Below are 24,992 nucleotides of genomic sequence, written 5' to 3'. Positions count from 1 at the left end.
GTCTGCTCCATGGCAGCGCGCTCCCCCGGCCCCCTTCTGTGTTGTATGTGTTGCTTGCACCTCGCTTGCTTGCTGCCCTGCCTGATCTTCCTCCCGGCATAACCGCTGGCCCAAGCCATGGGACCACATGGTCAGCGCCACGCCCCCCCCGCCCCCTTCTGTGTTGTACATGTTGCTTTTGCTGGCTTGCTACCCCGGCACGTCCTCCCTGCACAGCCACTGGCCGGCAATGGGACCGCATGGTCTGCAGTTCTCAGGATGTTGCTAACTCCAACTCCCATCATCCTCAGCTATAATTTATTGTGGCTGGGGTTGATGGGAGTTCTAGTTCAGCAACAGCTGGAATACTACAGGTTGGGAACCCCTAAGCTTACATAGCAGCTATTGCGTTTTTTGCCCTGAGTCCTCTGCAGCTACATGGGGGTCAACAAGTATGGTCTTGTTTTTCTTTTGAGCAACAAAGCATCCATCTTTCCCTTTCAAAGTGCCAATTAATGTGTAATAGTGCCTGCTACCTCACTGCCTTTGTTGTGCATCAAACATTCATATATTTAGCCTTGAAGTCCTCATGGAGAGCCAAAGTCCTGGAGCACTATTAAAATTAAGCACTATTAAAATTCTATTTTATTTCTTCAATAATTGCCACAGATCATGTGTCCTTTTTGAGATTCACAATTGTCTCTCTCGTCTGGGAGTTTGCTTTCTCTCTCTTTTTTAAATCTCAAAAAGGACATATCTGTGGCAAGTATTGCAGAAATAAAGTAGACTATAATAGTGCTTACTGGCACAATTAGAGGTTGATGAGTAAGTCTTTCAAATCAATAATAATATGCAAACTGAGGGAACAAAACCGTTACCAAACAGCCAAGATAACTGCAATATGTAATTAACTGATCTCAGAATAGAAGCATAAGTATCAGCTCTCTAAAAACCCTTTATACAGAAAACACTTAAGTTTTCTTCTGCTGTGCTGTTATTTATACCTTGCAACTAATTGGGATAATTAGCAGAGACATCGGGCCAGGGGAAGGAGAGGTAGGCGGTGACGGCGGGTGGTGGTGAGGCATTTTAAAATCTTGTCTCTGAGTCTGGGCCCACTCCAACCTTGTTATGCCCCCTGGACAGGGGCGTAACTACAATTAGGTGTGGGGGGGGCATTGTCTCGGGCGCTAGCCTATCTCTGCAGGGAATCTCTGCAGACAAGGCTGCTGCTTCAATCGGGTGGCTTCCCTTCCTTCTCTGTTGCTAATGCCATGGTCTGCTCTGCATTCTGTCAGGGAGGGTGGAAGAGTGCATTTGCACTCCCTTTGAATGAATGTAGAGTCTCACGGAGATCGGCAGTAGCAGAGAGTAAAGCAAGGGTTAACGTTTCTCTCAGCCCGATTGGTTCTCCTGGGGTCTGTCTTGTGCTCCTCCCCGCTGCTTGGATTTGTATGGCATTACAGAGCCTGCCAAGCTGCTTGGTCTCATTCAAGAAAGAAAGCAAGCAACACATTTGGTTAAAAAAAACCCCAACCATTTGCTGATTGTTTTGTGTGTGACTTGTTCTCCTTAGTCAAGCTACCCTGTTGGCTCTCCCCCCGCCCCCTGGAACCGTGTGTGTTTTGTACAGGCTAGAGAAGTCCGTGTGTGTGTGTGTGTGTGTTTTAAGTTTAACTGTTTGAGTGCAAACTTTTAAGAAAAATCCTCATCCCTACGGTATAGTTTCTTGTTAGGAAATTAGTCAATTAGCTTTGAAAAGAATGGTGTGGCGGGGTGGGTGGGTTGCAATGCTCTAACAAGTGTAATAAAATTAATAATAATAATAATAATAATAAAATGGATCTGTTTTTGTTCCTGCCCCTATCTCTAATCTAGTCTCTGTGTGTGGGTTTCTTTCTCCCCCAACCCACCCTTATTAAAAATATTGATATGCAGCTTTTTTAAGCAACAGAGTTCTCAAAATGGCTTAAATAGCAAAAGATGAGGAAATGGCTCTCTCAACATGTTTCCCCTTTTAAACATTTTAAACATTTTTATTTTATTTTGCTCTGTGCTTGTAGCAGGCTCCCCCACCAAAAGTCTAGTTTTGTACACTTGCTTCAAAACAAGGCTTTGCCAATCAGTTCACAAGAAACTCATCTTTAAAACTCCTTTGCCCATGAAACTCCTTTGCCTCTGAGTCCCAGTTGCAGGGGAGTAATAGCAGGAGGGAGGGCATGCCCTCAGCTCCTGCCTGTGGCTTCCAGCAGCATCTGGTGGGCCACTGTGCGAAACACGATGCTGGACTACATGGGCCATTTGGGGCCTGATCCAGCAGGGCTGTTCTGATGTTCTGATGAAATGATTGGTTGCCTTTAAATTCTAAAAATTTAATTGTGATTCAAACAGCAATTGTTATCAATACGCCATCACAAATCTGTTGTATTAGTTGGTTCTGCTTTTGTGTTCTCTGTACCTTGCAACTAGATGGGATAGTTAGCAGAGACATCCGGCCAGAGGAAGGAGAGGTAAGCGGTGATGGCGGGGCATTTAAGAAACTTGTCTCAGGGCCCACTCCAACCTAGTTACGCCCCTGAATCGCCTGGTTTCCAGGAGCAAAGAACCGAGATGTTTGGCTGAAGAGAAACCTGTTGTTCCACGTGTCCTTCTCCACCCAAGCTTCGGAAGGATATGGTGTGGTGGTGTCCCCACTTCTCTCTGAACCATGTTTCATTACCTCATGATCTAGCTTTCTGTCCCTGCCTAGCCCTACAGTGAATTAGAGCTACATTATTCACCTTCTCTAGCAGTGCCTGACGCCACATTCCTAACACACATTTTGGCCATGACTGGACCATTTAAGACAAAGTTTCACATTACATGCTATAACTTACAAATAACATAGGAAAGTTTTCTTGCTCTGTCTTCTTTCTCTATCTCCGCTTGAGCATCTTGAAGTTTCCTTATTGGGCATAGTGTGATTGATTGATAATTGATTAAGTGCCATCAAGTCGGTGGCAACTCTTAGTGACCACATGGATAGATTCCCTCCAGGATGATCTGCCTTCAACTTGGCCTTTAAAGTCTCTCAGGGGTGCATTCATTGCTCATTCATTGATTCTCACCTCCATTTCCCACCCAGAATTTTCTAGTTGCTGTATTCAGAACTTGCCAGGCATGCCCCTATACTATGCTGGCCACCAGCTCCAGGCTTTCTCCTGATGCCAGCATAGGCCACTGCCTATGGGCCACTTCCAGACCCATCCTCTTCCTTCAGAGGCATGCTGGGAAACTTTCCAAATGTTAGAGATGGCTAGTTTGTACCCATCCAGCATTTTACCTCCAAACTGAGTTGCCTTGTAAAGTAAGGTTCATGTAACTCCAATTTGTGTCTGGGCTGTGGGAAGGAATAGCTAAAGTGGGAAATTCAGTGTTTCTTTCCATGAGGGATGTTTAAACTCAATACTAAAGATTGTTTATCCACTTATTGTGCAGTTTCTAGGGCAAGGCTTCACCTCTTTTCTTAGAGTGGGAGAAATGTTTTCCCTCCTGCTGCTGAGATCGCTTGCTCTCAAGTCAAACTTCTGTTAGGTTTTGTGAGCACCACACATTAAGGCTCTCAGTGATATTTCCCTGCTGAAAATCCTTCCACAGAAAATTCCCTTTCCTGTTGTCACCAGATGAGCCTCATGATGTACTTGCTTGGTTGCTGAGCCTGGGAGCACAGTTGGGGGATGAGCAGAGGGTTGGCTGTTCAAAACTCTGCTGATTTCTGCAGAACTCTTCTGCATTCAATTCTGGGCCTTTCTATGGTGTTCTGACTAAAATTTTCTGGTTTCTGATTTGATTGATGCTGTTAAGTGATCAACTGACAAGGCTACAATGCATTATTGTGTTCAAATTTGCAGCTTAATAAGTTTAACCCAATGGGAGACACACTGGCCTCTGGAATGGGTGAGTGAATGGCTTTAACCTTTTTTGTTTGTTTATTAATTATAGCAGTTCGGTGTTGCTCCCACTTTAAGACAAACAGGCTCCCTCTGGGCAAAGGTGCTCTAAGAATAGTTTAGAAGCTGTGGCTCTACTTATAATGTCTTCTTGTTGGGTTATTAGCCCTGATTTCCAAATTGGAACTGATTAGGGCTACCATTTTCAGGTCCAGGGCTTTGATAGTGATGCTGGCTATTCTCTTCCCCATCTGTTTTAGTAGGAAGGACTTGAGCAGGCGCGTAACAATGATCAGGCAAGGGGAGACAGTTGTCTGGGGCCCCACAGCTTAGGGGGCACCCGAGAGACATGTCACGTGCCTCCCCCACCCAGCGCTGGCCCCAGCTTCCTTGATTAAGTGTATTTTTAAAAAATTCCACCTTTGTTCCGGAGCGCCGTATTTCCTGCCTGCTGCTGCCTCCGCCCACCCTCCACCCTTTTGCCTACTTCTGTGGCCGACGGGGCTCCTCCTCTTTCCCCACCCATTGGCTGCTGCTGGTGCAGAGAAACGCGCATGCTCAGCTGCTGCTGCCGCCTAGCGCGTGCTGCCGAGGAAGGAAGAGGTCTCCGCCGCTGGAAGTGGAGGTTCCCCACTCTCCTTCCCCCTCCCTGCCCTCATGGTTCCCCGTTCTCCTTTCCCCTCCCTGGCCACCCACATGGTCCTTGCTTTCCTCCCCCGCCCGCATGGTCCCCGAGTCCTTGCTTCTCCCCGCCCGCCCGTCCGCATGGCTGCCTCTCCACGTCCGCGGTTCCTGGCCGGGCCGGCTTTCCTTCTCCTGGCCCGTACTTTGCCCGCCCGCCTGGTCCCCGCTTTGTGCCACCTGCCCGCCCAGTCCCCGCTTTGTGCCGCCCGCCCGCTCCCCGCTTTGTGCCGCATGTCCGCCCAGTCCCCGCTTTGTGGTAAGCTGTGATGGCAGGTGGGGGGGCCCATTTTAAAATCTTGTCTCTGGGCCCCCTCCAACTTTGTTACGCCCCTGGACTTGAGCTTCCACTTTCGTGCAGGTAGAAGGTCATAGACATCCTGTAGACCAGAGTGGAAGATGAGACACCTGTGGAAAGGTTCTCCTCCCACCCAAGCTCTTTAAAAAGGCGGCCAGGGTGCAAGGGAAGGATGTAATTTTTCTGAAGCACAAGTTGTCTTTGATACTCAGTTCTCTTCACTTCTATTGGTGAGGAAGTAAAAACCCAGCCAGATGTGATGGGGCATCATTCTCATTCATCATTACATGCAAAGCATAGGTAGATGGGGCCAACAATAAGAATGCAGGAATAAAGGATGCTAAACCTTCTCACCTTCCTGTAGTTGGTGGCTCTAGCCACTCTTCTTTCCCAGGCCTGATACCAGAAGTGAGCCAGAAACAGAGAATTGGCTGGAGGTAATGTACAGGAAAGAGGGAGTCAGCACCCCTCTCCTGTGCACACCATTTAATGCTAAAGATTCCCCTCATCCTGCTTTTTATGTGCATAGGGCAGACAAGTGAAAAGACACATGTCTGTCACTGTCACACTTAGTTTGGCTATCAGCACCTCTTGCTTTTTAGGGGAACAGCCTGCCCAGGTAAAGAAGGTACTGCTGCCATCTGCTGCCCTCTTAAGCAGTACTGCGGAAGAAGGAAGGGCCAGAACAAATAAATGATGGAAGTTTAAATGGTTTTTAAGGTTTTTAAGTAGAAACAGCATTTTAACAGTACAAGTATAATGCTAGTTGTAACTGCTTGCTACATTGTGCCAAGGACTGGGAAAAATCAACAAACTTTTGTTAGCTCCTGTAGTTGTTCCTACTTCATATCTTAGGACTAGGCTGCACAACTTCAGCCCTCCAACTGTTTGACTACAGCTCCCATCATCCATGACTATTGGTCGCAGTGGCTGTGGATGATAGGAGTTGTTGGACTGCAACAGCTGGATGGCTGTCCAGCTCTGTCTTAGGAGGTTCTGCTTGTAGGAAATTCGCAGCCTATACATTTAGATAGACATAGTTAAATAATTATGTTTATTTGGATAGCACTGTATAAAGTACTGCTTTCTGTGTCCAGTGCTGGGCAAGGTGAATTGCTCACACACCATAATTATTGACTGCTTCTTGGAATTCTGTTCCTGTAATAGGACTCTGGCACTGAAAGCAAATAGGTGCATTAAACCTTAATGGCTGGGTAGTAACTAGGTCTAGCAAACAATGTATCCTGTGTATGTACTGTATCCAAAGTGAAACTTTTACAATAGTGACTGTTTTCCTGGTAGGTTTTAATATTATGATCTGGAGCCGGGATGAGATGGTAACCAAGAAGCAATAGTGTCTCATGCAAGCTATGACAGAGCAGGGAATCGGATGCAGGAGCTTAACTCGGCAAGGAGGGCAGAGGCAGAGGCAATCAAACACAGGAACAAGCAAACTCAAATCAAAACTACTCAGTCTGGAACTGGAGGACACTAAAACAAAGGGCCAAGAGCGCAAATTACAGGAGAAAAGGAGGAGAGGAAAGGATGCAGAAGACTGATCAGGCAAGCATCTATAGTGTTGATTAAGCCAAGCCTGTACTCGTACAGTGGGCAACACTGGCCTCAAGCTCATTTCCCTAATCCAGCTTCTCTGGATCATGAATGATATGTTGCAAAAACAAGGCATCTTTCACCTAAGGGCAAGGAATGGGTTAAATTGGGCCCAAAAGGGCATTGTATCTGTACATACTTGCTGATTTTTAATTGTTTAGGACACAGTTCAGTGCAATGAACTGGGGTATGCTGACTGTTCAGTTTGTATTTTCAGAATGATTTTCTCCTCCAGTGTATTGAGCAGCCCATTTTTCTCCTATGCTGCGACCTCAAACGAGTTCTTTCCCTGCAAAGAAGAACATGTAGATTCTTTCCCACCATTCCTTCCTCAAACAGATGTCTTGAGGCTACTGTTAACTTAGGCATTTGCTTGAAAGTTAGCTCAAAACTGCTTGGCTACGCTCTTAAAGAAGCTGGTTGCATCTAAGGAGGGCGGCTGTAAAGGTTTTATATTGCTGCTGCTATTGCAATTTTCTTATTGTTAAGCACCAAGATGTTGAATAAAGTGTGTCTGTCATACTAGAGGATCTGATCTTCAGAACTGCACTGCACTTTGAGAGACAACAGGAGGTAAACCTACCCAAAGAGCAAATAGCTAGTACTATAGGAGGGGCGTACATGAAGAGAATTGAAAGCTCTGTGCCAAATAGATATGTGTTCTTCAACTAGATTGAATGACACATTTCAGTAACTTACATAAGTTTCAGGAGCCAGGCTTTTCAGACTTTAAATGTGTTTTTCCTCCTTAAGCTAGTAGAATTGAAGGAGGGAAAAGACCATGAATATCATGTGTTTAGACCTGATTCTTTTTTCTCTTAAGCCAACAGTTTTAAGATGTTCAGCTTGACACCAGCTATAAATGCTTGTGGCTATTCGATAAATGTGAACAGTAGATAGTCTGCCATGCATGCTGCTCCTATAAATACATGTGAATTTACATATAGCAAAAATAAAACAGCAATAGCATAAAATGCATAAACAACCTCTGCTTTCAGCCTGGCTTGTTCACTAGGGTTCCCATTAGCCTTTACTTTGCCACAAGAAGATGATTGATGCAATGGATTGTACATTCTCTCTTGTGGTCCAGCTAGGAAACCTGTGCAAAAGAAGGAGGAGCAACAACAGTCTGGTCCCATCTTGATTTTAATAAGGGGGTGTGTGTGAAGCCCCTAAGGAAATGATCCAAGTAAATTACAGAATCATCATTGAGAGAGATGAAACATAAACAACAAAAACCTGTTTTCTTCCATGTGTACCAAAGCAGACACCCTTTAAAGGCCATCCCCCACCGGTTAATTTGCCACCTAGTCCTACTGGTGTACTTGTAGTGTGTGATGAAACCTCACTGTGAAGTAAGTGTGTGTATGTGTATGAATGCTGTAGCACCTTCCCATAGTCTGATTAGCTAGGGTAGGGGTTCCGAACCTGGCTTTGGGCCATTGTGGCTGGGGATGAAAGTAGTTGTTCAGTGATTCCTGGGGACCCCAAGTAGGGAACCATTGAGCCAGGGGAAGAAGAAAAAAGAGGGTTGTGTGTGTCAGCACCATTTTAAAATCTCCTCTTTGTCTACAAGATAAAAAGTCCTTGTTGAGCAGCTCCTGCCATTCCTTAGAAATTTTTGGCTTAAACAAATTCAGCTGCCAGGGTTGGGTCACTCTGGAGTGGACGTCTTTTGAGGAGGGAAAGGAGATACTACTCTCTGGGTTCAGCCCTGGTGCTGAAAATATATCCCTGGTGCACATGTAGCCTGGCTAAGGATGCTTGCATCTTTTCAGCTCAGAGGGTGCTGTATTTCCTGCATGACAAAATAGTGGTTCAACAGAATATTTTGCTTCCTGAGAAGGAGGGAGGGAGTGACTTGGAGTAAAGAATACTGTCAGTAAGTTGAGGGCCATGGAAAAATGGAGCTGAAGGAAAACATCAACAGCTATGGGCCAAGAGAAGCTCTGTGGTGCTAATACCAGCCACAAAATATCCCTTTAACATAAGAGATATTTTGGAGACTGGACACAGAGATAGGCAGGGGACTGTGTTTTATAGGTTATAGGCTACTTGCCCAACTTCTGAACTGCTGAGTTCACCTACAGAAGCTGGTTCTTAATGAAGATTAAGCATGTGGCATCAGAAACAAATATTTCTGCTATGGGCTCTTTACTGTGCAATAAGCCGCCTGTATTTATAAATATGAGGTACATACACCATGGATTTGGGATTGTCAGACAGACGCTACAGTTATGGTCACTGTCTCTTGAGTGACCAAGTTCAGGATGACAGCTGCTGGTGGACATAACAACGTCCACATAAGTTTTTCTCTTTAATAGTAAAAACTAAAACTTGCATGTGTTCCTTTTAAAGTTTTTTTTAAAGAATATGTATATTCTTAACCTTCGCAGATTAAGAATATACCTATGGTACACAATAGTTTAAGAATGATTCTGAAAGATCACTAGCCGAAATATACCATATTTACCTGAATAGAAGATGACTCTGAATTTAAGATGAGCCCCTTGAAAACAGAGCTTAGGAACATAGGATACCAAGCCTTATACCAAGTCCAGCATTTGGTCCATCTACACAGACTGGCAGCAGCTTCTCCAAGGTTGCAGGCAGGAGTCTCTCTCAGCCCTATCTGGGAGAGGCCAGGGAGGGAACTTGGAAACATCTGCATGCAAGCATGTAGATGCTCTTCCCAGAGCAACCTCATCACCTGAGGGGAAATATTTTAATGCTCCCACATGTCTCCCATTCAAATGCAACCAGGGTGGACCCTGCTTAGCAAAGGAGACAATCCATGCTTGCTACCACAAGACCAGCTCTCCTCCCTTACATTTACAACCTGTATTTATCAAAAAGGAAGAGGACTCTGAATTCATGATGACCCCCACATTTCTAACATCACATGAGTTTTGAAAAAAACTAGTACTGGATTTGATAAATACAGTACAGCTAAATTCAATAGCGAAACCTTCATACAAGTGTGAGATCACTGTCCCATAAGTGATCTCACTTAAACATAAAGCTGTACTGTTTTTCTAAAAAGATGCTGAAGCTGAAAGTAATGAGGTATTAGAATAAAAACATGTGTTCCATTTTTTCCCCATTTCTGTAGCCTGTGACAAATAGAAAGTGGGCTGAGTGTAGTTGAGAAACCTATTTCTTCCCTGTGTGTTCTAGAGTGGACAAGTGGGAGGGAACCTTTGGTCTAGTCCCTTCTCCCTATATAGGGTTCTAAAGACTAAGAGAGCAAAGTACTCTACTTTGTTCTACAAGGGACACAGTGGTTTGATTCCTAGTTACTGACTTGGCTGGAAAAGTCAGTTATTGCTGGTCTAGCATCGGGCCCCTCTCCTCACAGTTAGGAAAAGAGGTACAAGGAGCAACTACTGGTGTAAACAAAGCTTTCTGAGGAACAGAAGCAGCAGGCTCCAGTTGGAAGATTTGTCCATTCAGAGTTCTGCACCAGTTCTGGAGACTGCAGGCAGCATATTGGGATCAACAGAAAGAAGTCTGTGTCCTTGATGGAACTGCTTGCATCTTGACAGATGGAACCTCAAATCACACTGGCTTTTCTATTGCAGTACTTAACTGCATTATGCAATTGGTAGGTTAGACTACGTTTGATAGTCACAAAAGCTCCAACTTCCATCTGGGCTTTTGGCTTGGAAGCAACTATCAGAACAAAAACAAGATACTTAGTCACTAAAAGAAGCCCTTCTTGTATCTGAGGTCAGCACTTCTCCCTCTTTCTGCCTCAAGAGGGGCTGTAGCAATTGTCAAGGTTGTTCCTCTCCTTCATCAGAAACATGCCGGTAGCCAGGAGGCTTGGACTTGGTACGGAAGAGGACTAACAGGAGCAGGACGGTAAGCAGAAAGAGGATAGATCCACAGACAGCCAAAACAATAATAATTTCTGCAAGACAGAATTGAATAAGTGATTTGTCTGTAACCAACACATGTGTTCTTCTCTGGGTTGTCTATCACTGTAGCTTCCACTCACCTGTATCTTTCATAATGCTTGATATCTGGCATTCCTTTTCCCAGTCTTGTGAAATAACAGGCTCTGTGAGTTGCAGAAATTTCAGCAGAGGGCACCGCTGTTCACAGTGAGGCAGCTGTAGTGGGTAAGGCTCTTTTCCGCTCTCATTCCGAAAGGACATCTCCACAGAAAAATTACTAGGAGCAGAACAGAAGCATGAGAGTAATTTGAGCTATTAATAATGTATATAGTGACTTCCATCATGTTCATGCAAATTAAGTCATGAACCATCATATAACCCTTTCCACCCTTGTAATAGTTAACAGATGCTGGATCATTTTCTTCCTTGTTTGGAAGGGATAGACAAACACTTGCTGGTAGTCTGAAAGTTGATTGTTTGATTAAGTGCCGCCAAGTCGGTGTCAACTCTTAGCGACCACATAGATTCTCTCCAAGATGATCTATCTTCAACTTGGCCTTTAAGGTCTCTCAGTGGTGCATTCATTGTTGTCGTAATGAATCCATCCACTTTAAATGTCCATCCACTTTAAATGCATAAGTCTGAAAGTTACTTACCCATTTAAGGGTAGAAGTGTGGATACATAGTCATGTTTATCAAATGAGCAGAGGTCAACTCAAGGCTGTTAACATGGATAAACACCTCCTCCTTGTCAAGTTTCTCATGGCCACAAGATTATCAAAATACTATGGATTGTAACTATCTCACCTTTACATTAGAAGTAACTGGAACTGGTAGAAAGAGGGGTCTATCCAATATGTATGCCAATAACTACTTTAGAACAGATAGCTCAAATGTGAACCCCTTGTTTTTATCTCATTTGCCTCCTGAATATGTGGATAAAAGCTAAGGTATAGCATGCTCAAAGGCTAATTGCCTTCAAGTTAATGCTTATGAAGACAGATTGATAATCTCAATGAATCTCTCACCCGTCATCCTCTTGGTACAGCTCAAAGATTTGACATGAGGCATAGGGTGGTTGCTTCCCATTGTAAACATCCAGAGCCATCTGCAGTGCCACAAGAGTGGTATCATGCTGAGAAAGACAGAGAAAATATGAATTCCCACAATCTTGCTTGTTTAATAGGCATTCTAATGTCACACTTCAGCAGGAAGAAACTTCATAAGAGGCTCCTGAGATGCTGGTGGGGAAAAACAAAGATAGGGCTCCAGAGCTTACCAATGAAAACAGAAATAAGCTGTGGGGAGCACCTGGGGTTGTGTTACAAAAGCGGGGGGGGGGGGGGAAATGAATGAGTACACTACTACACTCACAGTATTTAAGAACACTTGTGTTTTTGAAACTGTACACTATTATGTGTTTTTGAGAGTACATTGGTTACCTGCATGTAACATCTGCCAGTGAAGAAATAGTGCATGTATACAGTCAATATCTGACTTACAAAACCAACTATTATGGAATAGTACTACTTCCTTCATTCAAAAGAGAAAGAGAAGCTATGCCAGTTAACATGGTTTGAGGGCTGTGCTATATTTGGGGAAATGCACAAAGATAATAGAAAGGACAGCAAGAAGAGGAGCAGCATTCCCACACGCAAACTTACTGCTGAATACATAAGCATTTTAAAGCGCTGGGGTACAGAGGTGTTTGTAGCACGTATAAGGCGTGTTCTTATTTGAGACAAAAGCACCCCTGCAAAAGAAGAACACATTATTAGACCCTTGTTCTTGACAGATCAGTGGATTCTCTCTCCCCACTGCTTTCCTTGCTCCTTCACTTACCACCCTGCAGACGAGCTTTGTCTACCCGTTTGTGAAGCCCAAAAATAAATTCATAGCCAAAATCTTTCAACTCCTTTAGCCGAGTCATCACAGCAGGAGTTGCCCACTTTGGAAGTGGCAGTTTGTGTGTGTTCTGGAATATAAAACAGAAAAGATCAGTGAGATAGTCTAGGTGACACATTGGAAAGCATGAGCTAGGATCTCCACTCTAGAATGTCCTGAGTTTGCCATGTTGACTACTGTGAATCTTTGCCCAGTAAGCATTAGCTCCTAAGCCAGAACCACAAATGCTTTTGCAAAGAGAATAGCCATGCTGTTAAAACAGAAGCCAAAAGGTTATACTCTGAATTCATGAAAAAAGGGAATAATTTTATGTTAAATATTTGGAGTTCTTCCCTTTTTGGGGAAAAGAAATTGTACTAGTGAGTAAATCTGTTAAGAGCATCTAGCAACCTTCTTTCCAAGTTCTCTAAACTCAAAGTTTACCATAATATGGAAATTAATCCAGTTATCCCAAGATGTGAAATGGTTTTTGCATGGAATTCTAGAGTTCCAGGTCTGATAGCCTCTTCTGATCAATATGTTGGCAGTCTGATTGCACCTGAAGTCATACCAATGATGAAAATAGTAATGTTGGGACTTGCACCTACCTCCCAGTGTGGTATGGAAAAATCTTGGTACATTTGTGGCTGACTTTTAAGGAGATTTAGGGAACAGAAATTATAAAGTCAAAAGGAAATCTCTACTGGTCTTTCAGTTTTCAAGGCAGGTTTTCCATTAGATAGCACTACAATCAAGACCATTTCATTAGTTCTCAGGAGATGATTAACATGTTCTTACTAATTTAACTGTTCTTTAGAACTAACAAGTTTTGATTGGCTGCTTTGAAGTAGCAGTTTAGCTCTGCTAAACTAAGTTTTACTTAGCAAGAGTTTTTTCTTTGGGTCAGCTGGTAGAAAGTAAAGAGGGAAGTTTGATGAACAGCACCCATCGCTTATATAACTTCCCTGTCCTGCACAGCGTTGGGATGAAACCCTTTCTCTTCCCTTCCCCCATCCCCATGTTATTACTTGGGCATTGTTGCAGATTCCATTGTTGCAGACCCTCACAGAAAGTTCCTAGAGATGGAGAGTTACAAACTCTTCACTGATCGATATGTTTAGGCATAACATTTACACCCTAGTGGACATAACTGTGAAAAACCAAAGTTCTGATCATGATGATGATAGTGCCAGCCATCCAAAAAACTTATTAAAATAAAAGCTTTTAAAGGGGAGAATGATCGTGATTGGCTTTCAAAGAAACCTTACTGCAGGTTTAGATGGTGATGAAGAGTGAGCTAAAATTCTTTCTAGAATGGTTCAAATGAACAATCCATGGTTCGTTATCAAGAATGGCTGGTGATCTTTTGTGTCTTCTTGCAGAGGCCCAATTCAGACAACATCAGCAAGAACTAACAAGAAAAGCCCTGACATGATCAGAGGTGTAGACCACCAGAGCTGAGGGGTTATAGTAGTTTTCTCAAACAACTGTCCTTGCTTTAAAGACAACAGGGGTCTCTGTAATGGGCAAGAAGAGCACAAAGGGTAGGTTCTCAGGACCTGCACAATGAACAGGAATCAGAATGCGGAGCAGTGCATGCTTCCATGGAGCATGTCATGAGAACCTGGAAACTACAAGGAATCTCCAATTCACTGCTGTGTAACTAAGATGCAGCTAACATAAGCAACCAAGATTTGCTCTCCAATTCCCATTTGATTAACAGTGCGGGGGTTGTGAGAACCCATTCAGACAACTGATCAGTAGTTTCTGCCTTTTCTTACAGTTTAAATGTTATAAGTACTTTCCTAGTATGATAGAAGAGATTTGACTGAAAGGAATGTTTTTATACTGCAATGACCCCTGATGGGAGGTAGCAGTGCATTTCTGTGTACTCTGATATAAGACATGCACTTCATGCAAGATCCTCTCAGTGAGGACCAGGCTACAAGCTACGGTCTACAAAAGGGCAGGTTTTGCCCTTATTGCAACAGTGCTCGCAAGTGCACATGAGTGGAAACCATTTTCTTGTATGGAAGAAAGTGTGTTCTTAGGGGGATGCTACTGGGGTAGAAGCCATCCCTGTTCCTTGCCATCTCTCACTATTAAAAAGCAAGTCTACTCCTCTCTACATAGCCCATGGTTCCTGATAAGGCTAGAGAATGGCAGAATGTTGAGAACTGGATTTTTATCTGGACTTTCCAATATATGCTACAGTGAATAAAATAGCAGAGCTTTCTACCAGTACCAGAAAGTGATTTAGCTCAGTTAAACTTTGGAATGCTCTTCAGTGACTCCTAGTATTCAGCAAAGGCAGGAGTATTTTAGAGCAAGAACGCAGGCGGCTTCTGACAGCACTCACATAAGAATTTTAAGCCACTTTGGGGAGCAAATGCCTACCGGGTACAGATGGACAGCAACTCACCTCACAGAAGAGTGTGTCATATATGCTCCAGACAGACTCAAGGGAAATTTCCTGGATACCTGTCATGTTTGCCACCATCTTCAGGAATTGCTGCAGGGGCAAAGGACTGAGTCAATTGTTCCATCTCTTCATAACCCCAAAGATGGTATAAAGAGAACACCATTCTAGATGCCAACATAGATACCCTTGCAAAATGCAGCTTACCATATTCTGGGTGGTTTTATTTATATACTCTGCTGTCTGCCGGGTCTCATTCTGCAATTGTTCATAACGGGGACAATGGGATAATGGAAACTTCAGGAGCTGGACAGAGGCAAAAGAGATCAGCTGCCTGAGGGGATCATTAGTACACAAAGCCCTTCTTATCCACAAAACTATGTGGTATACACAGTTTGCCCTAAGTAAACTCATAGATAATCTTAAATAAGGATGTCTTCTCCAGACATATGAAACAGGATCCATAAATTACATATGATCCCCCAAAAGAGGAATTTTGGGGTCCAGGGTGATGTAAAATAGGCAGAGTTAAGGGTGGATGAAAAGAAATAATTTCAAACAAGCAGCATTATCAAACTCAAGAGCCAATCTGCCAGCATTTCTTTTGGAAGTGACTCACCTGCTCTACAGAATCAGGTACTGTATGGACAGGGATGGGTTGCCAAGAAACATTGGGATTAAACACCTGCTGCCCTTTGGGGGGATACAGTGCTGCCAGATTAGCCTCAGCACTCATCAGGGTCCGATCAAAATCTGTGCTGCGGATGAAGATCTGCCAAGGTAGAAAGCAAACCACAAGGAGTACGTTTTACTAGAGTTGCTAATCTTCACAGCTTTGGTCAGATATAGGAACAGCAGATTTCTGCCCTGCTGATTTGGTTCACACACACACACACACACATCAAAGCAACAGTGATGGACAAAACTGGTGTCAAGAAGAATGTGAGGAAAGAGTTATTTGGTATATATCAAGGGGGAGGTTGTTCTTCATATCTAGGAAACTATAAAAAGCAAGGAAATAGAATAGGGACTAGAGAAGGGAGCTTAAAATAGAAACAGCAGGTTAGGTAGAAAACAAGATATACATGTGGTTAGATAACCTAAAGAAATTGTACTGTGACTACACAAAGACAGCAAACACTAACCATAGCTGTAACAAGTATCTGTCATTCTCTCCAAAGGTAAAAGCAAACAGTAGTCGCCCACACTGAGTTTTGGGTTGAGCGCTGTTGCAGCAAGCCCGAAAAAGGCAAAAAGTTGTCGTTTCCCCAAAGACATTCCAGACTCATTACAGGAACAGCTCATATAATTATTTGATGGCTGCACAGACTGGAAGGTGGAGAACAGTGGAGATGGGAGCCTTACTGATAACTAAGGGAACTGGCACAGACTGAAGCACCCTGCACATGTGGAGAGAACAGATAAGTGTTTGAAGCAGTCAGGCTCTTAAGTAAGGGCCCTATGAATGTACTCCAAAGCATCAGTCTTTACAAGCAGTTTGCTTTATGATCTTTCATGGGCAAGTCGTTAACAAAGAACTCTTTCATAGCACAAAATCTGTCAAGACAAATTAAGAAAGCAGCTAATCTGAGAACAGGATCTTCCAGATGAAGTTTTCACTTATGCAAATAAACAAAATGAGTCAGAATCAGAGACAGTATTTCCACAAGTCAGTGCCTGGGATTTAGGAAAACAGGGGAAATGTGCAATGTGGCAGCAATCACACCTTGGGGCAATTACCATTTCCTTCAACATGCCTTAATTTAATCCCATTCTCTTATCTTAATATAGCCTTTGATTTCAACAGGAAGAAGATATTGTCCTCTAAAAACATCTAAGAACCTTTATCCACAAACAGTGGTGTGATAAGTTAATTGCAGTTAATTTGATGAAATTATCAATGACAGCTGTTAGTATATCATATCTTTTTCATTAGCCTTCAATAAAGAAAGTAATGGGGATATTTTTGTTTAAATAAAAATAGGGAGGCATAACCTCCCTAAATGCCTGGAGGCAGCAATGGGCTGGATGAGTGATAACAAACTGAGACGGAATCCAATAAGACGGAGGTACTTATTGTGCAGGGTTGGAACTCAGGAGACTATTTTGTTCCACCGGTTCTGGATAGGGTTACACTTTCCTACAAAAAATGGGTACGCAGTCTGGGAATGCTTTTGGATCCAAAGCAATCCCTGGTGTCCCAAGTTGAGGTGGTGGCCAGAGATGCTTTCTATCAGCTTTGGCTGATATGCCAGTGGTGTAAGCTTCTTGAGATAAATGAACTTAGAACAGTGGTACATATGTTGGTAATCTCCAGACTTAACTACTGCAATGTGATATGTGTGGGGCTGCCTTTGTATGTTCACCACAGAAACTGAAATTGGTACAGAACGGGGGGAGCCAGGTTGGTCTCTAGGTCATCTCAGAGAGACCATATTACTCCTATACTAAAAGAGCTACTGTGGCTGACAATAAGTTTCCGGGCAAAATACAAGGTGCTGGTTATAACCTATAAAGCCCTAAACAGCTTAAAGGTAAAGTGTGTTGTCAAGTTGATTTTGACTCCTGGCACCCACAGACCCCTGTGGTTGTCTTTGGTAGAATACAGGAGGGGTTTACCATTGCCTCCTTCCGCGCAGTATAAGATGATGCCTTTCAGCAACTTCCCATATCACTGCTGCCCAATATAGTAGCAGCGGAGATTCAAACTGGCAACCTTCTGCTTGTTAGTCAAGCATTTCCATACTGCACCACTTAAGGTGACTCCCCTAAATAGCTTAGGCCCTGGGTATTTAAAAGAACCTCTTCTTCACTATGAGCCCCAAGAGCCTCCCCATCTCTGACAACTTTTAAGAAGTCTCCTAAAGATTTCTCCCCCACCCAAGCTTTTTAACTGGACTGTGGTTTTAAATTGTTTTTAGGTTTTCATTTTTAATATGCTTTTTTCTATGACTGTTAAAAGTTTAAAAACATTCAAAAGTTAAAACATTCAAACATTTAAAACTTTTAAACTTTCAATTGTGCATTAAAGAAGGTCATTGAAAAAATCTTTGAAGTGTGGAAATGTGTATTTCATCACCCTTATCCCGTCTTGTTTTTAATATGTTTTATGTAAACCACCCAGAGATGGAAGTTTGGGGCAGTCTACAAATTTGGATAAATAAATAAATGTATGCCACAGCCATAAAGTCTCTTACAAGGAAGAAGGGGGGAAATGATACTTTAAACATTAAAATCATAATAATCAAAATTAAGCAACAAAGAAATATAACAAAATCTCATTAGACCATAGAGCCAAATGCCTCCCAGAATAGAAACATATTCACCTTCTGTCTATAGATAACTAAAGGGGGAGCCAAGTGGATCTCCCTGGGAAGAAAGTTTCATAAACAGGGTGCTGCCACAGTGAAGGCCCTGCCTCTTTAATTTCTGTCAGTGGTAGAGCCCCTGTCCCAGCAAGTTCAGGTGGGAGGACACCTTCGGCCTGGAAGCATACTGGTAACCAATGCAGCTGGGCCATTCGGGGAGACACATACACCAATCACTTTGCCCCCATTAGCAATCTGAAGATACTCAATGAGAACAGGCAGTCGAGCATGAAGCTGATAGATGACTACATTAGAGTTACTCCCCCACAAAAGTAGAATCAGGTGGGACACACTTCCCAGAAGCAATTAGAAAACTCTGCGGCTTGCCCACATACCCTTTCTCACACTCACAAGGCAATTCAGTTAGGGTGCAGGCACAATTCACAGAACTGGAAGGATCAAAGGACAACTAAGAACCCCACGCAAATCAATCCATCCAGTTGACATTGTGTCACAAAGAATCTGAATCTGTTTGCCTTCTTGTTTTTACTACTGAATGTCGTTTCTTCTATGTTTTTAATGATTCTTGTACTTTATTATTATTGTTAGGCTCTTTGATATTAAATTTATAAGATTCAATATATTATTCATTACATTTTTATTCTGTCTTTCCCCCAAAGAAATCAGGATGAGATGCATGGTCCCTCCCATTTTATCCTCACAACAGCTCTGTGAGGTAGATCAGACAGAGAGAGGAACTAGCCCAAAGTCACCCAATTAGTTTTATAATGGCTGAGTGGGGATCTGAACCTGGGGCACCCAAGTTCTAGCCTAACACTCAGCCCTATACCAAGCTTATACTCAATAAAGCCAATAAACAAACAGTTGCCTAAAGAGCAAATTGCTCCAAATTACACAAGCAAGCCAATCTACATGCTGTGGGGGAGCCAGCCATCTCCAAATTTTCCCTGCCCCCTTCCTCAGCAGCAGCTGCTGCTTTACTGCCAGATTCAATCAGTAAGGCAGCAACAACTTTAAAGCAGGACAGAGAATATAAACTTGCCAGTTGAAAACTTCTCCTTTTTCCTTAGTAATATGAAGAAGTTACATGCAGCATTTCCAGATTGACAGGATGTTGCTCAAGCAGACATATCTGTGCTAGACTCCCACTCTGAATTGAGCCTCGACTGGGCCAGCAAACAACAAAATACAAATATGGCAAATACTTATATATCGCTTTTCAACAAAAGTTCCAAAAGTGGTTTACATAGATATAAATACATTTTTAAAATTAGCAATAAGTTGCTATTGGGTTGAAGCTCAACCATTGAGCTTGGGATGATTTGCATTCCATTTCTAGTATTCAGGTTGCTGTTTCCTGGCCACTTGTAGCGAAAGACTGCTGCTCCCTCACCCCATTTCTACCATGAATTAACCAGGTCTTGTCTACGGTTCTAAAAGGCAACCTTGGGTCTTGAAGCCTCGCTCAGTCCTAATTCCCTGCAGACTTTACCGAAAGGCATGCTTGTCTGACAGTGGAAATGTGAGTCTTCTCATGTGAAGCAACCCTTGATTCAGAAACTGGCAAAGGATAAAACCCAGTATTGTTGTTAATACAGCTAGGTTGGGCTGTAACGGGAAGCTGTACTTTTAACTAAGAAGACTTCAGAAGAGCTTTGCTTGTCATTTAATTTGCTGGAATTAAAACAAACAAACAAACAAACAAAACCAAGAAGAGGCTGTTGGCTAAGATTAATGCATTTATTGGCAAAGGGTGGCAATGCTTCCAAAAAGGGGGGAGAAAAGTGGTTGGGGCATTGCTCGTGTTTTTATTTAAGTGAATACAAATTTAGTCTATTGACTAGCACTGAGATGAGCCAAAGGCAAACCTCCAGAAAGCTAACAATCCAGTCAGACTGGGCTTTGTTCATGTGTTAAAGCAACCCTGTCATAAATCTCTGCTACATAGCTGAGGTGCAATGCACTGTCTAAGAAGGACAAAGTGCCATTACTGGTTTGTTTGTTTTTTTGCTGAATTCAGTTTGTTGAGTGTGACTTCCTTTATCTGGTTTCATCACAGAAAAGAAACAACGGAAAATTACAGGCCAAGCCACCCAAGGGCTCCTGATTTTTCTTGTCAAGAGAAGATTAGAAAAGCATGCACAAACTTGAATGCTCTTTAAAAATAAAATTCCCAGGCACTGGCTTCAGAAAAAGAGAAAGTTATCTGTAGATCTTTTTTTAATTGTCCCCTGATCTGCTTCTCTCCTGCTTCTTTTCCTGTTTGTCATGATCTCCTGTTACGAAACAATGGTCACTCAGACCCAGGTACCATCATGTTCTTCCATTGACCCTTGTGACTTTATTCATTACTAGTGAATTTAAGCCCGTTAAATTAACGGACGCTAGTAGACCGCTATTGCAGCTCGCTCTTTGGGGCTGGCTGTTCCCTTCTCTCTCCTGCCCCACTCTCCCTCCGTCCCTTCTGCCCCACACTCTTGCCTCTCTTCCCCTCCCTCCCACTCCACTCTCTTGCCCTTCCTCCCCCTCCCACCTCTCTCTCTCACCCTCCCCTCCCTCTCAGCGTCCTGCTCCACTCGGCGATCAGGAAAGGCCCACTGCCCGGTTCCCTCCCACATTGTCATTACACCCGTTGCCTTCACGGGCGCAAGAAGAGTGCCGCCGCTGGCGGCACAGGTGGGTGGCCAGGCCGAGAATGCCGCCGTCGCTGTGGGCGGCCAGGTGGAGAGTTCCGCTGCAAAGAGTGCCGCCGCCGCGGGCGGCCGGGCCCCAAGAGTGCCGCCGGCGCTGCGGGTGGCTGGGTGGCCGGGCTGAGAGTGCCGGCGTCACTGTGGGCGGCCGGGTGGAGAGTTCCGCCGCTGCCGCAAAGAGTGCCGCCTGCCGCTGCCGCCTTTGCCCTCCCCACAGTCCCTCCGTTCCCGCGGACGCCGCTTCCGGCCTTCCCGTGGCTGGGCCGGCCATACAGCCAACATGGCCGCCTGGTGCCTGTGGCCGTATCTTCCTTGGACCAGAACGGCCGAGGAAGACACGGGCGCAGAGACACAGGCGCACACCCAGGGCTTTTATTATAGAGGAAAAGGGGGGTGGGAAAATTTGATTTGAAAACAGATCTGAAAGGGAAAGTGAAGAGAACACTGTACTGATACCATTAGTCACTGGGGATGATGCACTACTAACCTCCTGCCTATTGTAGGAAGCATTGAGGAACCCATCATAACGTCTTCGAAGAGCTTGGCCCAGGTCCCAATGTTGCTGCATCCCTTCCTACACGTATCAAAGGCAACAAATACACAATAATACAGGTTTTACTGCAGTCCTGTAAAACGTCACACTGTTGAAAACAAGTACAGTTACAGCTTGTTGGTTCTGGAAATGTTAAGAACAATCCTTCCTGAAATGGATGAAGCAGTCTTCTGCCACAGCGCCTTATTCACCTGCAATCTCCCCCCCGCCCCGGATTTTTAAGCTACATATTTATTTATTTATCTATCTATCATATTACTATACTGCCTGATATAGGTATCTCTAGGGGGTGGTTTTTTTAAAAAATCTTGCTTAAGATAACTTAAAACAGAGGGGTCAGTTTGAACAAAACCTGCTTCTGCAGTTTGAAAGGGCATTGCTGCTTCCTGGATACTGAAAAGGAAGGCAGTATCAAAAAAAAGCAAAAACAATACAAAACCTCAAACTGGTATTTATTTATTTTTTAAAAATACCTTCCCCTAATACAATTTTTTCCTCAAGGACAACAGTTCTGAATGATTCCATTCAAAAATATGCATCCTTTGAGTTCTAACTTCCAACAGATCATTCTTCCTGGGATACCCACCTGAGAAAGCTGTCCAAACCCCTGTGGCCAGGCACTTTCCTGATAGGGATCTCGAGGGTATGCCTTCACTGGGGACCGATCTCCATGGCGATATAACTGCAAGTCAGAAGAACAGACTGCCATCAGTGGATGGATGATCAATGGGGACGTTACTTTACTCCTTTTAAACTTGGGTGAGTAGGGGTTGCTGTTGAGATCTGGCAGCAGTTGTCACAGCACAGTAAAGGACTGAAATACCCTGATAAAAACAGCAAGTCTGATCGTCTACTACTTGGGTCGTCTCTGGCTGCTGTCACACCAACACTCGGGATTTGTATTAATTGGGGGGGGGACAACAAACATTGCAATTTTGGATTTATTAATTTTTTTAATACAAAAGCTGCAGGGATCTCAGCTTTGCTTTTAAACTACTTGCTCGCCGGTACCTGTAGAGAACAGCCAGCCACTGCAAGCTCAGACGCCCCTAGGCAAATGCAAAGGTCAAGCTACTTTCTGCCAAACCAGAATTTCCTTGATGGTTTTTAAATTGCTCATGATTTCGGAGGCCTAATTGAAATTCTTCTTCTTTACCTTTGGAATAGGTAGGAGGATTATGTCACACGACGCCCCGAACCAAATAATGGTCCCTTCCTACGCCCTCCCCCTCCACACTCCAATTTTCTTCTCGAAACTGTTTTCTCTCACCAAGGTAACAAAACGGAGGCTCCGGCCCTGGGCAAGTGGCAGGGCTAGCCCGAGGGTGAGACTCAGCAGCAGTGGAAATCGGACGATTGCACAGCAGCTCCGGCGCTTGCTTCTGCCCTCCATGGCTTGCCCGAATCTATCGATGTTCCCTGTTCGACATCCGTACCTCGGCAATAGAGAGCATGCTCAATTCACGTGAGCACGCCCAGTTCCAGCAACTGAAGCTGCAAGAGCTGGTCGTGCCCTTAGTTCTAGACTAGAGAAATGTCCAGTTTCGAAATGGTGGGGTTTTGGAGGTCTGATTAGAATAAGTACGCACTTTGTGGAGCTGTTGTCAATTCACTGCCCTGCAGTGCCCGCAGGCTGCCATGGACTGACTGCTGTGCCATTAAAGAAAATAAAGTGGATTTTCTCACAACTGTCCATAAGGTGGACAGGGAGGGGCTGACCACAAAAGGGAAGGGAAGGACAGGACCATGGAGGGGGATCAAGTAGACCAGGCTAAAAGAAAATTTAAAAGTGTGTTATACAGAGTGTGACCGATCAAAAAGGGTTGTGAAAACTATTTTGTGGGAAACAGTTGAGCAACGTTGCGCTCAGGGTCTGCTGCTACTGTGGTCGGAGTCCTTGTCCTGCCTTCGCTTGCTCTAGCATGTTTCTGTTCTGTGTTTTAAAGCACACTTATATCCCATCCTTTCTCCACGAGCAGCAGTTCTTTGCGGATGATTTTCAGCTATGCCATGGAGACTGGAACCAGGAAGTGAAATGAAGTGTTATTGCGGGGATCGAAGTGGATAAAAGCTGAACGCGAACAAGAGGGGAAGAAGAGCCAGAATTACTAGCAAGTTTATAGTAAGGAGGGTGAGCGTGTGTGTGGCCCTGCCACTTAGCAGATACAAGTTCCTCCTAGTGCAGGGATTCTTAACCTGGGGGTCCAGGTGGTCCATGGAAAACCTTTGTGGCACTGAATTCAATTGGCTTCCTAGTGAGCCAGGATAAAGTTACTGAAAATAATTATCCAGAGTACTTATTTCCTCTCTCTAATGTTTATTTGGGAGCCTAATGAAAATATACCATACAGGATGTCCATATTACTGCCTGAGTTAAGAAAACCATCTCCATGACAACAAGGCTCTCAACTCTGTGTGATGCAGTTGGTAAGGCTAGTATAATCTTGTTTATTGATAACTACAGTTTGGTAACATTTCAGGATACTATAGGGTGTGTGAGTGAGAGCGTCTCTGTGTGTTTCACAGATGAGACTTCAGTGTAACTGTTTGAAATGTTGTGCATTAATAATTAATTGGCTTGCTGTGGAATAAAATTAACCGAGTCTGTGCGTTCAGCACCCCAGCTGTGGTGTGACATTTCATTCTCTCAGGTAGAAGATTCCTAGCTGGAGTCAAAATAAAATATACACGTATGGACCTCAGTAGGATGTTGCAGTATATCCCTGGTGTGCATGTGTCACTTGAGCCTGTGACTGGGAATGGTGAAAACATAAAAGGTAGCAACAAAGACAGGAGTTCTGGCTGTAACGTGTCTTACTTCATATGCAGTTTTTATCCCCAGAGAAAAACTTTGGTGTAAGCTATTGAGATCATCAGTAGACCACAGTTTACTTCTTTTGATATTCAAATTATACAAAAACTCTTGTGTAAGGGTGCGTTGCAGCGCTCCGGGACACCTCACCAAGGAAATACCAACAATCGGGGGCTCAGACAGGGATGTATTTTGGCTCCACTGCTATTTAACTTTTATATTAACTCTCTTATCCCCCATTTCAGGGGCGTAACTATAATAGGGCAAGGGGAGACAGTTTTGTCTGGGGGTCCACTGCCTTGGGGGCCCCCCAGAGGCAAGTCACATGACTGACTCCCCCAGCTGTACACCCACCCGGGCTTCCTTCAGTTGTATTCATCCTCCGAAACTGATGTGAGTCTTAAGACCTGGAGCTACCAGAAGAGCATGTCTTTCTCTAGTACCATTAAATGACCTGCATCGTCCACAATTAACAAAAACTTAAAAAAAATAAAATCAGAATGATGTTCTATTGTGGCACATAGGGGGTATCTATATTACATATACATTTTACTGTGTTTTTTGTTACCACTATTCAGCCTCATTTAAGATTTCTTTACTTCATGAGCTGAGCTTCAGTGATGGTGGGGTGGGGGGGGGTCCATTTTAAAATCTTGTCTCTGGGCCCACTCCAACCTTGCTACGCCCCTGCCCCTGGACTCACCATGTCCCTGACCTAAGCCCCTGCGAAAGGCGAAGCCGGAACCTTTCTCCCAGACCTCTGTATGAAAGGATTTGTTTGTGCAGAAGAGCATTCAATCATATGAGCATCCACCTCATTCTGAAATGCTGCAGTCCAGCAGGGCTGGCCCCACCATAAAGCAGAGTGAAGCAGGCTGCTTTAGGACAATGGCCACATACATAGCTGC

At 43.9% G+C, this 24,992-nt stretch overlaps 1 protein-coding gene and 1 long non-coding RNA gene across 2 annotated transcripts; one reads left to right on the top strand and one right to left on the bottom strand.

The window, feature by feature from the left end:
* The first annotated feature begins 3,806 nt into the window (after positions 1–3,806).
* LOC128344108 (uncharacterized) lies at positions 3,807–7,023 on the top strand. Its single transcript, XR_008315675.1, has 2 exons — positions 3,807–3,915; positions 6,190–7,023. It is a non-coding gene; the product is annotated as an uncharacterized LOC128344108 (long non-coding RNA).
* A 603-nt stretch (positions 7,024–7,626) lies between these two features.
* Positions 7,627–22,763, bottom strand: LOC128344106 (lysosomal acid phosphatase-like). Its single transcript, XM_053293609.1, has 11 exons — positions 22,543–22,763; positions 21,859–21,954; positions 21,207–21,293; positions 15,320–15,472; positions 14,908–15,006; positions 14,704–14,793; positions 12,240–12,372; positions 12,062–12,150; positions 11,426–11,532; positions 10,499–10,674; positions 7,627–10,411 (listed from the first exon to the last, which is right to left on the bottom strand). The coding sequence occupies exons 1-11, from the start codon at positions 22,663–22,665 to the stop codon at positions 10,275–10,277; spliced, it is 1,290 nt and encodes a 429-aa protein (XP_053149584.1). The 5' UTR covers positions 22,666–22,763; the 3' UTR covers positions 7,627–10,274.
* Between the last annotated feature and the right edge of the window lie 2,229 nt (positions 22,764–24,992).

This window comes from Hemicordylus capensis, chromosome 2, assembly GCF_027244095.1.
Source record: "Hemicordylus capensis ecotype Gifberg chromosome 2, rHemCap1.1.pri, whole genome shotgun sequence".
NCBI classification, from domain to species: Eukaryota; Metazoa; Chordata; class Lepidosauria; order Squamata; family Cordylidae; genus Hemicordylus; species Hemicordylus capensis.
Note: the sequence above shows the minus strand (reverse complement) of the source record. Positions and strands in the feature narration are given on the sequence as shown.

Bases quoted from the DNA above. Each gene is read 5' to 3' on its own strand.
- LOC128344106 (XM_053293609.1), bottom strand. From the start codon at position 22,665: ATGGAGGGCAGAAGCAAGCGCCGGAGCTGCTGTGCAATCGTCCGATTT. The intron at 15,007-15,319 runs GTGAGTCACTTC...GCCTCTGTCCAG, and splicing joins TACCTGATTCTGTAGAGCAG to CTCCTGAAGTTTCCATTATC. The intron at 14,794-14,907 runs GTAAGCTGCATT...TTGCCCCTGCAG, and splicing joins ATAAAACCACCCAGAATATG to CAATTCCTGAAGATGGTGGC.